The 14,797-nt window shown below is 41.0% G+C and overlaps 1 protein-coding gene and 1 long non-coding RNA gene across 3 annotated transcripts in view; both read right to left on the reverse strand.

Moving 5' to 3' along the window:
- Positions 1 to 2,739: 2,739 nt before the first annotated feature.
- LOC148364880 (uncharacterized) lies at positions 2,740 to 7,594 on the reverse strand. Its single transcript, XR_015850791.1, has 2 exons — positions 6,684 to 7,594; positions 2,740 to 6,198 (listed from the first exon to the last, which is right to left on the reverse strand). It is a non-coding gene; the product is annotated as an uncharacterized LOC148364880 (long non-coding RNA).
- Positions 7,595 to 7,649: 55 nt separating this feature from the next.
- arhgef10la (Rho guanine nucleotide exchange factor 10 like a) overlaps positions 7,650 to 14,797 on the reverse strand; it is a 284,562-nt gene continuing 277,414 nt past the window's right edge. For both annotated transcript variants that reach the window (XM_088339079.1, XM_088339078.1), the window contains 2 exons: positions 10,669 to 10,791; positions 7,650 to 8,990 (listed from right to left, as the gene is read on the reverse strand). In XM_088339079.1, the coding sequence (XP_088195205.1) occupies positions 8,455 to 8,990; positions 10,669 to 10,791 (659 nt within the window). In that variant the 3' untranslated portion in view covers positions 7,650 to 8,454. The remainder of the gene's footprint in view (positions 8,991 to 10,668; positions 10,792 to 14,797) is intronic.

Raw genomic sequence — 14,797 nt, forward strand, 5'->3', positions numbered from 1 at the left:
TGTTGTCTATTTCCTTTTTTTCCTTTGTTTCTTTCTTTTCTTTTTTTATGTCTTTTTTTCTGGATTTTTCCTTCTTTTTTCTCTTCCTTTTGTTTCTTTTTGTCTCAGCTTTTCACTACTTTTTCATTCTGGTATTTTTTCTTTTTTGTTCTATTCCCCCTTCCTTTAAGTCATTTTGTGTATAATTTCACATAACGTTTGGTCATATAGGGATGAAAGAAGCAAAAACAACCAGAAGAGCCGTTTAGCACCCGAAAGAGCCGGTTCCTTTTAGTGAGCAGAGCCGAAGAAGCCGGTTCTCGAAAAACTCTACTGACTTGACTCAACTTCGTTCTACTTCGACCTTGACTTCCAAATATTGCATTTAGAACACAACGTCAGGGGAACCCGTGCATTTTTACCTTCATGCACTGTAACTTTGACTTAATTGGCTTCTTAATTAGCAATTTCGAGCCCTCACTATTGTGAGCTGGCTAGATTTTTTTGTGCGCGGAAAAGCTCTGGGTACACACGCAGCTTAGAGGGAACATTGCTTGAAGGAACATATTGAAAAAGTATGGTGGTTTACATCTCTTGTCCTTTGCGCGTTGGTTGGTTGATTTTTGTCAGGAACATTAAAGGCCGAAGATGAAGTGCTTCTGGAGAGGTTTTTATTGGCAGAATATATTCTGGATACCATTGTGATTAAGACAATCTGACAATTGTTGCAACTGAATGTCGAATGACATTCCAAGGCAGACTTGGGCACTCCGTTCCTTGAGGGCCCCAAGTCTTGCATTATTTCGGAGGTTTCTCTTTTTTAACCGCTGGCAGGAACTTACTACCAAGTGATATGGTTAGTGTAGTGATATTTTTTTCAATGCAACTGTCATTTTTGTGACTTGAATAAATAATCAATTCAGATTTAACCTACATAAAGAAGTAGTGGAACCTCGGTTTTCGAACGCCTCTCAGTTCGGACAAATCGGTGTTCGACCAAAAATTTGGAGAAATTCTTGCTTGGCTGTTCGGTCCAAAAATCAGAGTTCGAACGCCGGTACGCTAGGGTGCGATGCTGAGCGGCGTACGGGTGTTTTAGCCCCTAATTATGCCTCCGAAAAAGGTCGTTGCAAGCAGGACAGGTGGAAAAAGACAAGTTGTTCGTCCAACTATTGGCTTTAAGAAAGACATAATAGCTAAATATGAAAGAGGTGTACGAATTTCCGATCTTGCTAGTGAATACAGCATGGCTAAATCGACTATCAGTACGATAGTAAAGAATATGGAGGCTGTGAAATCGAGTGATGCGGCTAAGGAAGTTAGCGCTATAAGCGAGCAACTGCCGCAAGTTTTGGAAGAGGTTGAAAAACTTTTGAGGATTTTTCTCTCCCCACCGTCCACCACAAAGGTAAGAAATCTTCTTCATAATCCTGTTTTTTATTTTTACACGTTCATGTTAGCGTCATCCTTCGTACGGAAGATGACGCTAACGCGAACGTACGATTAGCCTGGGTTAGCATTATGTTTCCGTTAAACATTCAAGGTAAACGTTCAGGGTGATGGAACGGATTAAAACGATTTACATTATTTTTAATGGGAAAAATGATTTCGGTGATCGAACAAATCGGTTTTCGAACAGGGTTCTGGAACGGATTATGGTCGAGAACCGAGGTTTCACTGTATATTCATTTTATTTTACATTCAAACATACCGATTACATTGAGTTAGATTTATAAACCAAATCGTGGAGAGCTATTACGCTGATGGGTTTGACTCCATGAAATCCTAAAATGTTTATTCATTTATAGACAGACAACATACAGAACTTCTAATGAATGAGATTATTTATGTGTAACGGGTGTAATAATAACTTTTGTTTTATTGAAATTCCTGCTGAAATATGTTGTATAGTTTCTGTATAAGTGTCCTGCAATGATGAGTCCAACAGTGTCACCTGCTGGTATGGGGTAAGGTTTGGTTTGGCTTTAGACTTTGCGACAGGAAGGTGGGGATTTTTGGCAGCCTACAACGAGCTGTCAACGGTAAGACACGATTTATTGGTGCTCCGAAAAAAAGTTAATTTTAAACATTAAAACCACAGCTGACAAATCTCTCAACATGCACAGTAATGTGATTGATGTTGACAAGCTGTTTGGATTTATTTTCGTTTTGTTTCTGTCGCCTTTTATGTTAGTTTTGCCGGACATTGCATGTTGTGCTAAAACGCTAATTCCCCTTATAGAGATCAAAGCCAGCAGAGAAGCTTACCATGTTTTGTGACTCATTCATTTGCAGGTAAATTGTACCCGTTTTTATACTCATTATTGTTATTATTTCTATTTTCTCATATACATAAAAAAGATGATGTTGGTTGAAATTCAGACTAAAGGAAAATATGTTGAATTCATTGTAAACGTTAAAAAAAACACTATATGATCTCTTGTTAAAAGTATCTTGTTAAAATGGATGTAAAAATGTATTGTGATGGTTGTATTTTCTGTAAACTGAAAAGAAAGCTCTTTGATATGTTTTGGCAGTCTAACAGCAAGCTGTCAACGAGATCAAAGCCAGCAGAGAAGCTTACCATGTGTTGTGACTCATTCATTTGCAGCAACTGTAATAAAACCTCATCATCCAGTCCATCGTGAATGTGGATCTTTGGTGGGACAGGTACAAAGAGGTTACACATGTAAGGATTTCAAGTTATGTTTCACAGGAGGCCCAATGTTTTCTTTGAAAAAAAAAACAACACAGCAAAACTAATGTCAGTACATTGTTTATTTCTTTTTTTCTCAAAAACACCATTATTGCCTAAAACAAACATCCGTCATTAAAAATGCTCATGCGGTCTTCAATTTAAGACTCATTGATTGGTGGAAAGAGCCCACAAGGTGCCAAGCAACATTTGACCACATGAATACATTTGAGATGTACCTTACGAGGTGTCCTTTGAGTGTCTATGACACAGAGTATAAACCAGAAAAAGTTGACTACTTTCTATGAGAGGCCGTTTGAAAAGTAAATCATACTTGCTCTCACATATCACATTTAACTCTCGTACCCATGCACAAACACTTAATATGCTCTCTCATGCAAACTATTATACTCTTATACACACTACTATACTCTCACAGGCACCATTAAAATTTCATACATACTCTCTCACATATAAAACTCTACTCTCAAACACACACTACTATACTCTCCTTAGTCATATTACTATACTCTCACACATACAGTTATACTTCCATACGCACACTGCTATACTCTATCACACACACTCTGTTACAAAACTCCCTCACACTACTATACACTCATTCACACATTACTATACTCTCTCACACATACTATACTCCCATACATACACCACTATACTCTCTCACTCCTATTACTACAATCTCTAATGCAATCATTCTTTCATACACACACCATTTTACGATCTCACTAATACCATTGTACACACATTAGTATACTCTCACACAGTACTATACACTCTTACTCATATTACTATACCCTGACACATACAACTGTACTTTCATACACACCACTATACTCTTTTCCATACACTACTATACTCTCTCACACATACAACCATAATCTCATTCTCTCCCTACTATACCCTCTCACTCAAATTACTATACTCTCACAAACTCGCTCACACATACCACTATACACTAATTCACACATTACTATTCTCTCTCACACATACTTTACTCCCACACACACCACTATACGATCTCACTAATACCACTGTACACACATTAGTATACTCTCACACAGTACTATACACTCTTACTCATATTACTATACCCTTACACATACAATTGTACTTTCATACACACCCCTAAACTTTCTTCCATACACTACTATACTCTCTCACACATACCACCATAATCTCATACTCACCCTACTATACCCTGTCACTCAAATTACTATACTCTCACGAACTCGCTCACACATACCTCTAGACACTCATTCACACATTACTATTCTCTCTCACACATACTATACTCCCACACACACACCACTTTACGATCTCACTAATACCACTGTACACACATTAGTATACTCTCACACAGTACTATACACTCTCACTCATATTACTATACCCTTACACATACAATTGTACTTACATACACACCCCTATACTCTCTTCCATACACTACTATCCTCTCTCACAAATACCAACCACCATCATATCATACACTACTATACTCTCTCACTCAAATTACTATACTCTCACAGCATGATAGTGTTTGTGCATCAGTATGACTGGGTCTGTATGAGAGTTTCGTAGTGCGATGTTACATGTAAGAGCAGATTTCTTCTCATAACTTTCCTGGTAGGATAGATTACGAAGCAGACACTGAAAGTTACGATGTTGGAAATGCTGGATTTCTTTAAAGAATCAAATTACCGTATTTTCCGCACTATAAGGCGCACCGGGTTATAGGGCGCACCCCGAAAAAATCGTTTTTGGTCCGATTTTTGACATACATAAGACGCACCGGATTATAAGGCGCTACAATGGGAACGTGGACAAAACAGTCAGATAGTTCAGTCCAACTTATTACCCCCTGAACATTCCCAAAGCTTGCAAAGACGCAAATACGTGTCGAGAACACGTGCGGAAGCGGTGTCCGTACGATGTCACTCAAATGCATTGTTCCATCATTCGGAAGGTTCAAGTCTTGGGATTCAAGAAATGCCAACCATTCCTTAGTTTCTATTTTCTTTTTCGCTCGCAACTTTACTGTGCATTTGACAATAAACACTTGGAATTGAGTTTAATTTAAAAATAGACACTCCATTCCATCCATTATCTGCACCGCTTATCACAGAAACATCAAGTTCAGTCTGAAACAAGATACAGGGAAAATATATAGCCGGAGTAGCTCACCGAAGTCGTTGTGTTCAATAATAATGTGCAGCCATGGTCCTCTTATATCCGTGAGTGTAGTAAATCCAGGAGATTAAATATTTACAAATACAAAATAGTAAAAAAAATGCTTTCTGTATGCCGTCAGCCACGTGCTATACACATTCATCTTTTTCGGCCAATTGCAGGCTTTGTTTTGCCGTTCAAGCCAATGCCAGCCTGTAAATGATAAAAAGGATCCGCCCCTTGACCTCCGAATAACTTTAGCCAATAGTGATCGATTCAAATGATGATTGACACATTGGTTAGCCAATGAAACGCCGGTAAATAAATCCCAGCATACACCGCGGACTACTTGGCGTTCGGGGGGAAATCGAGTTGGCGGCTGCATGTTAGTTGGAAAACTTTGCGATTTAATGTTGATCCATAAATAAGGCGCACTGTATTATAAGGCGCATGGTCAGCTTTTGAAAAAAATAAAGGCTTTTAGGTGCGCCTTATAGTGCGGAAAATAAGGTAATCCATTTCTAAACATCCTTCGGGAGAAACAAGTGAAACAATTAGCCATGCATGGCTAATTGTTTTCCTCTGCGCCTAGCCTCAAAACACGTACAAATAACCTTTCATGACCTCAACTAGGATTAAAAAACAACAAAAACAAGTGCTACATGAACAAAAAGTTTAGTGGACACGAATGTTATCAACAAAAATTCTTCTTAAAAATGTGCAACAAAGTTTAGAAAGGTTTTTAGTGGCTTGATCAACCTTGACACGAACAAAGCTAAGCTAATATGACCAACCACTAAATGTGATGTCCACATCACAAAGGCTCAGGTTAAGGGGCGTTTGGCATTGCTCTAATCCTGTCCTGCAGGGGGCGGTAATGCTGACTTTCAAATGCTTATCAAACGCAGGTGTGGGCAAACTACGGCCGGTGGGCCAGATCAGGCTCGCAGAGAGATTTAATCCGGCCTCCGAGACGAAGTTTGGAGAAAGGCAGGAGGAAAATAAGCCGCGTCACGTCAGACAATGACCTGCAGTTTTACATATCTCCACTGGATGCCGCCAAAGCTGAATAAACCACACATTGGAGCTGTTTTTGCTACCAAATGAAATGAAATGATCTGCATTTCTATAGCGCTTTTCAAGTCAATGACTTCCCAAAGCGCTTTACAATGTGCTCCACATTTCCCAATAGCGGCCTTGCAGCCATGTAAGGCGCTAACCTGCTTATTGGGGGTATTAGGGGTTCAGTGTCTTACCCAAGGACACTTCGACATGCAACACGGACGAGCCGGGATTCGAACTGGGATCCCTTGATCCCAAGACGAGCGCTCGACCTCCTAAGCTACTGCCGCCACTGCAACCCTAACTCAGATATAATCAGGGTTGGGTAGGGTTACTTTAACTGGATTACTTTCAATTACTTTTGGATTACTCCAATACCAAATATGCTAATAAATGACAAAATAAATTAAATGTGAATAAAATGACTTAATTTTGTGCAGGCTTGGGGAGTAACGGAACACATGGAACGGCAAAAATGATGTTGGCAAACTGTTTGGATTTATTTTCATTTTTTTTCTGCCACATTTTATGTTAGTTTTGCCGCAGATCAAAGCCAGGGGAGAAAGCTTACCCCGTGTTGCGAGTCATCATTTTATTCATATTTAGTTTATTTTGTCTTTTATTAGCATATTTGGTATTGGAGTCGTGTAAGGCGCTAACCTGCTTATTGGGGGTATTAAGGGTTCAGTGTCTTACCCAAGGACACTTCGACATGTATTCGAACTGGGATCCCTTGATCCCAAGACGAGCGCTCGACCTCCTGAGCTACTGCCGCCCCTACCATTTATCAACCAGAGAACATTTGAGGAAACTAACAATCTTGATATTATTTTTCTTGAATTAAAAGTCACAAAGGGCTGTTTAAGGCAATCTAATTGCACTCCCCTGGTTTCTTAGCCTGTGTCTCTTTTGTGTACCTTCATAAAAACATTTTTCATTGCGCTCACGACCAACATTCAAAAACTAGCCCAGCTTAATTTTCTGTATTTGCTTTTTTAAAATGAAATTCATTCATCAAGGAATTAAAATTAAGGTTATCCTATTGCATTGGGTTTTTCAAAGCACATGATCAAATTTATAGCTTAAAAAGGGAGATATAGCTTAGCTATTTATTCTAAATGAGGTTTTATTTTGTAGATACATTGATTTGGTTGTTTGTGTTGAATGTTTCAAAACTAATCAAATGAAATTGTCCCTTTATAATCAAATAAACAGTGAAACATAACTTGTGCAGGTAAATGCAAACAAGAAAAATGCTTATAGCTTATGTTATTTTTTTTCCTCATGTAGTGCCGAAGTAGCGTATTAAAAGGGACAGTGTGTAATATTTGACGACGAGATATCAGTGTACTTTGTCACACAAGCATTAACAAAGCAGATTCCGAATCATGGAGAATTAAAGTGACCACCTTTTTTGCCCGGAAAAACTGAAAAAGGAAACAACTAAGGAAAAATAAATGAAAAAAGACTAAATGGGGAAAAATAATTAAAAAGAAAACAAAGAAAAAAGTAGAAACATGACATTAGAGAGAAAAAAAGTAAAGAAAACGGAAAAAAAAGGGTAAAAAATAAAGAAAAATAATAAAAAGGAAAAACAAATAAAAGAAAGAAAAATAAGAAAAAAATGGCAAACAAGAAGAAGAAAAAAAGCTACAAAAAAGGAAAACAAAAAAATTAAAAAAAATCAATAAAAAAATACAAAATCTAAGAACTAGCAGGGATTTTTAGATTTAGGTGAGCCCCATGATATGTGAAATAATTCAAAAAGTATTCACCTACAATAATAATTAAAAAAAAACACTTTTATAAAGTATCTGAATCAATATTGTTTTGTTAATGAATGAATGTTTTTTTTACAACCACTGTGAGGTGCTAAGTAATCTCATCTCATTAGCCGTACCACTTATCCTCATTAGGGTCGCGGGGGGGCTGGAGCCCATCCCAGCCATCTCCGGGCAGTGGGCAGGGGACACCCTGAACTGGCCAATCGCAGGGCAAACAGGGACAGACAACTCATTCGCTCATTCACACCTAGGGACAATTTAGACCGGCCAATTCACCTGAAATGCATGTTTTTGGGACGTGGGAGGAAACCGGAGTGCCCGGAGGAAACCCACGCAAACACGGGGAAAACATACAAACTCCGCACAGGAAGTCTGGAGCTGGATTTGAACCCACGACAGGTTCCCATGACATGAACAAGCGCTAACCACTGCGCCGCTGTGCTGCCGTGCTAAGTAATACACACTGTAAATTTAAGACAATACAAAAATGAAACACATCATCAGCCATTTTCTTTTCTCCGGCCTGTCCCCTATGTCCATTTTTGAAACCCAATGCGGCCTACCATTCAATAAGTTTGCCCACTTCCGACCGGACATCTATTAAACGTGAAACAAGGCCACGTTTTTCCCTTTGAATGATAACATTAACACCTATTTTTCTTCATCTTTAGTGGACGACCAGTTCATTTTCTTTTAGATACGTTCCCTTTCTGCGCGGGAAGAAGATAAGACCTTGAGGGGAAATCAAACGGTCAAGGGCAGTTGCCAAACCAAAAGAATGTTCTCCGCAGGTTCCTCGGCAGTCCGAGGCCCCGGAGATGCTCCTTCTCGCAACCTCTGGAACCCCCGCCCCCCGGACACCACGGCAGCTGAGACCACCCTGTCTTTGCCCCTGCCGTCTTTCTCCAAAGGGCGTCCCCTAACCCAAGTATCGGGGTCGTCGCTGAGCTCGTAGATGGATCCGTCCTCCACGCTGTGCTCCAGGGACTCCAGGGAGGAGTCGGAGGCCTCGTCGCCCGTCGCCGTCAGGGGACGTCCGGGGAGCCCCGAGGTGGAGCGCAGCTTGTACTGCAGCAGGACGCCGCCAGCTCGGGTCCGGGTCTCACCCGGGTGTTGCAGGGACTCTAAGGAGGAGTCGCTGGCATCCTCGCCCCCGCATGCTGAGTCCGGACCGTCCGGAACCGAGTCCCTCTTCAGGAGGTCCGGGGACAAGGTGCTGCTGATGGCCGCCAGGAAGTCCACCGGCCCTCTGTGGCCGTTCAGAGAGATCCGGCCTTTTCCTGGAGGTGACAGACAAGTCATCTGGAATATTTGACGCCTAGATGTCACTGTATTGTGTAATGCAACTAAAATGGAGTGCTACAAAGCGGAAGGGAGAAGACAACCGAAGTTTAGGAACACTTATATCAATGACAATCAGGGTTGGGTAGGGTTACTTTAACTTGATTACTTTCAATTACCGTATTTTCCGCGCTAAAGGGCGCATCGGGTTATAGGGCGCACCCCCAAAAAATAGTTTTTGGTCCTATAGATAAGGCGCACCGGATTATAAGGCGCTACAATGGGAACGTGGGCAAAACAGTCAGATAGTTAAGTCCAACTGATTACCCCCTTAACATTCCCAAAGCTTGCGAAGAAGCAAATACGTGTTGTAGACACCTGCGGATGCGGTGTCCGTACGATGTCACTCAAATGCATCGTTCCAACTATCATTCGGAAGGTTAAAGTCGTGGGATTCAAGAAATGCCAACCATTCCTTACTTTCTATTTTCTTTTTCGCTCGCAACTTTACTGTGCATATTACAATAAACACTTGGAATTGAGTTTAATACACTCAACTCATCACAGCAACATCAAGATAGTTCTAAAACAAGATACCGGGAAAATATGAAGCCGCATAGCTCACCTTAGTTCTCACTTTCAATAATGATACGTAACAGTGGTCTTCTTACAACCATGAGTGAAGTAAATCCAGGAGAGTAAAATATTTACAAATACAGACTAATAAAACATGTTTCTTTATGACGTAGTTTAGCAAGCTTGCTATTCGGTCATCTTTTTCGGCCAATTGCAGGGTTTGTTTCGGCCCTCTCGCCTATCCGAGGCTCCGAATAACTTCAGCCAATAGCGATCGATTCAAATGATGATTGACACATTGGTTAGCCAATGAAACGCCAGTATATAAATCCTAGCATACACCGCGGACTACTCCACGATCGGGGGAAAATCGAGTCGGCGGCTGTTGCGTAAGTTGCGAGACCTTGCGACTTAATATTGAGCCATATATAAGGCGCACTGTATTATAAGGCGCATGGTCAGCTTTTGAAAAAAAATACGACTTTTAGGTGCGCCTTATAGTGTGGAAAATACGGTACTTTTGGATGACTCCAATACCAAATATGCTAATAAAAGACAAAATAAACTAAACATGAATAAAATGACTCAATTTTGTGCAGGCTTGAGGAGTACACATGGAACGGCAAAAATGATGTTGGCAAGCTGTTTGGATTTAATTTCATTTTGTTTCTGTCGCATTTTATGTTAGTTTTGCCGGATATCAAAGCCAGGAGAGAAAGCTTACCACGTGTTGTGAGTCATCATTTTATTCATATTTAGTTTCTTTTGTCTTTTATTAGCATATTTGCTATGGGAGTAATCCAAAAGTCATTGAAAGTCATCCGCACTACTCAGGTTTAATTCCTGTTGCAAACAATATTTTGCAATTGAGTTCAGTGAATCTCATCAACTGATCAATTATGAATAAAAATATATCGTTAGTTTGTATAGAAACAAGTGGTTTCACATGCACAAGGTAGCTTCTTCTGCAGTCTTAATTTCATGCACCTTGTAGTCCGCTGCGCCTTGTGTATGAAAAATATATGATTTTTTTTTTTTTTGGGTTGCGCCTTAAAATCTGGTGTAGACGGTATTATCATTTGCAGTTGCTCCAAAACTGACCAGTGACTTTGGGTATCCCCTCCAATTTAGGGACTGGCAGAGTGATAATGAGGCCTTGGGCGGTGCCAACCCACAGGAGTCCTTGACAGATGAGCAGGCTGGTGACTCGCATGTTCTCTTGACCTGAAACACCAAAACAACGAGAGCCAACATCAAAAACAGTCAGCGGCATAGCTCATTGTTTTCACATTGAACAGGTGCAAAATCATATTCAAACTGGATTCAAGTCCAAATCAGCTTATAGCACAAAGAATTGGAGTACAATTGCTTTAGGTAAAGGAGCAAAATTATTGAGGGGAAAAACCTGAATAATCGTTTCATGATACAATCTTACATACCTGACTCATAATTTAATAGTGGGCCTCCAAAAGATACCCAACCCTACATCCAAGCAGGGTTGGGTAGGGTTACTTGAACTGGATTACTTTCAATGACTTTTGGATTACTCCAATACCAAATATGCTAATAAAATACAAAAGAAACTAAATAGGAATCAAATGACTCAATTTTGTGCAGGCTTGGGGAGTAATGGAACACATGGAATGCAGACGTTTCTAAGCAATGGAAATCTGTGATTCATCAACGCAAATTCCGACCTCGGAAGTGAGACAAGTTTTGAATTCCATTAAAAGTACCGTATTTCCCGCACTATAAGGCGCACCGGGTTATAGGGCGCACCCCGAAAAAATCGTTTTTGGTCCTATTTTTGACATACATAAGACGCACCGGATTATAAGGCGCTACAATGGGAACGTCGACAAAACAGTCAGATAGTTCAGTCCAACTTATTACCCCCTTAACATTCCCAAAGCTTGCAAAGATGCAAATACGTGTCGAGAACACGTTCGGATGCGGTGTCCGTACGATGTCACTCAAATGCATCGTTCCATCATTCGGAAAGTTAAAGTCTTGGGATTCAAGAAATGCCAACCATTCCTTAATTTCTATTTTCTTTTTCGTTCGCAACTTTACTGTGCATATGACAATAAACACTTGGAATTGAGTTGAATTTAAAAATAGACACTCCATTCCATCCGTTATCTGCACCGCTTATCACAGAAACAACGAGTTCAGTCTAAAACAAGATGCAGGGAAAATATAAAACCCAGAGTAGCTCACCGAAGTCGTTGCGATCATAATAATGTGCAGCCAATGTCCTGTTATATCCGTGAGGGTAGTAAATCCAGGAGAATACAATATTTACGAATACAGAATAGAAAAAAATGCTTTCTCTATGTCGTCAGCCATGTGCTATACGCATTCATCTTTTTCGGCCAATTGCAGGCTTTGTTTCGCCGTTTAAGCCAATGCCAGCCTGTAAATGATAAAAAGGATCCGCCCCTTGACCTCCAAATAACTTTAGCCAATAGTGATCGATTCAAATGATGATTGACACATTGGTTAGCCAATGAAACGCTGGTAAATAAATCCCAGCGTGGCGTTCGGGGGAAAATCGAGTCGGCGGCTGCAAGTTATTTGGAAGACTTTGCGACTTAATATTGATCCATAAATAAGGCGCACTGTATTATAAGGCGCATGGTCAGCTTTGGAAAAAAAAAAGGCTTTTAGGTGCGCCTTATAGTGCGGAAAATACGGTATTTTGTTTTATGTACTCAAAGCAAATATCAATGGAAATACACATTGCTTTAAGCTTGAGTCGTACGTCACCAGCAATGCGGCTGACATTTGTGTTCTGTGCTCAGTGAGATGATTGCATGCTCTCACTATATTATTATCTACACAATTTCAGGCAGCTAACAAAAGGCTGAATAACATAGTTTATATCTGTTTTATTTTCAGCCTTTTCGTCCTGTCAGCTCCCATCGGGGCTCGGTTATCTGTAGCAGAAGCGGCGTAATGTCTGTAATTGAACCGCGCCGACGCTCGTACCATGGCAAGACAAACGACTATTTCTTTCCATTTGGGACTCTCAACGCCTTGGTTACTGCAAAGTGACAGAGGCTGTTTAGCGGGGAGCGTTAACCCCCGCCGGGGCATCATGCTTTACCTTAACCAGGGTTGGGTAGGGTTACGTTAACTGGATTACTTTCAATTACTTTTACCAAAGAAAAAGAAATGAAATGTTCTGCATTTCTATAGCGCTTTTCAAGTCAATGACTTCCCAAAGCGCTTTACAATGTGCTCCACATTTCCCAATAGCGGCCTTGCAGCCATGTAAGGCGCTAACCTGCTTATTGGGGGTATTAGGGGTTCAGTGTCTTACCCAAGGACACTTCGACATGTAACACGGACGAGCCGGGATTCGAACAGGGTTGCAATCACATCGCAATATATATTACATTTTGGTTAATCGTGCAGCCTTAGTCAATGACCCTGGTACAAAATGCCGCAGGGAGGCTATTAACTAGGACAAAAAACTCCGATCACATCGCGCCGATTTTGGCTAACCTGCATTGGCTCCCTGTTAGCCTAAGATGTGATTTCAAGGTTCTCTTAGTATTATACAAAATCATACATGGATATCTTTCAGATCTGTCTGGTAATCCTGAAAGGGGGGGTGCCACATGTGCGGTCCCTACTCAGGGTTTCTTAATTTTCCTCATTTTGAGGTTTTTGAGTTTTTCCTTGCCCTCATGTTGGTTCCAGATCAGGGGATGGTGTCATAATAGTCTGAAAAAATAGTCTGTGTAATAACCTGTGAAGCCCTTTGTGACTCTTTGTGATTAAGGGCTATACAAATAAACAGGACTTGACTTTGATTCGCCCGTGGAAAACATATCAGAATAAGTCTCTAAAATAAATACGTTACAAAAATATACAGTTGCAAATACATATTATACATGGTTGCACATATTTATAAAAAAAGACGTTATACCGAGAGAGTTTTCAAAGTTTGGGAAAAAAGTAGCGGCTTATAGTCCGGAATTTACGGTATTTTGAAACCTCGCTCTGTGATCTCAACTCATCAACCGTAGTCATTAGCAAACCTGGAAGTTTGCAGCTGTTGTTATCCGCCACTTCCTGCCCCCACGGCATGGAAACTTCTCCCATAAATATTTCATGCTTACCGAAGAGAGGCGCGCGGCGGGTTACGTGCGGCATCTTAAACGGACCGCAGCCGGAGAAAGGGTTCGAGCGGGGAGCTGAGAGGATTTACAGCCGGGCGGATGAGATGAAACGAGCGAGCGGGGAAGAAAGTAGGACAAACACGGAGCGTCGCGTGGACTCAAAGGAGAAGGCGTGCGGGGAAAGGTAAGGAGTTGCGAGAGAGGCGTACAGAAACTCGGCAGGTGTTTGCACCTACTCCCCGCGGAGGGTCTTCTTGCTTCCGCCCTCCCAGGTGACTCTTTCATTCATATTAATCCCCCAGCGTTCACCCCCGCGGCTGCCCGTGTCTCGAGTGCTTACTTATTCATGTAGCTCCCCCACGTGCAGGACCGGTCGGGGGCAACTCGGACGAGACGGGAATATGATCGCGTTTGCCGTCTGTGTTCGCTAACTGAACCTTCGACGGGAAATTACCTGATTTAAACCGCGATGAGAAAAACAAAGTACAAAATGATACTTTTGCAAGAATGGGAAACGACAGATTTGCCATTCGAGACAAAAACATTAACAATGAATATAAAGAAAAAAGACCATAATTACCTAAGACGTTGATTCTTCTTCTGATTATTAAGGATGTTTATAATACCATTTTTTCAGACTGATAATAAAACCATTACACTATTGTTACAGTGCATTATTAGAATAGAATAGAATAGAATATACCTTTATTGTCATTGTTACAACATGGGATATATTGTGACAACGAAATTGGACGTGGCACTCCAGGTCCACATTTTACAGTGAGGATAAGGAAAACAAAGTGGTAAAGGAACAAAGAAGTGTACTGTCCTTGTTGTATAGGCTTTGTTTTCCTCCGGAGGGGGGGGTGTATGAGGGGGTGAGGGAAAGACAGAGATGGGCGGATCCAACTAGATGATTGATCTTACTGTACACACGTTCCAGTGTTTTTACCCTGGTTGCTCAGTCCACGTATTGAATGGATTTGGGAAGTACAGTCCTTAAGCATGCCCGATTAAAGTCGCCGGCGACGATAAAAGCTCCGTCGGGGTGTGCAAGCTGCTGTTTATTAATAGCAGCAGGCAGGAGATTGAGCGCTATG

Source organism: Urocampus carinirostris, chromosome 6, assembly GCF_059441175.1.
Source record: "Urocampus carinirostris isolate Australia breed hairy pipefish chromosome 6, RoL_Ucar_1.0, whole genome shotgun sequence".
In the NCBI taxonomy this organism is placed as follows: Eukaryota; Metazoa; Chordata; class Actinopteri; order Syngnathiformes; family Syngnathidae; genus Urocampus; species Urocampus carinirostris.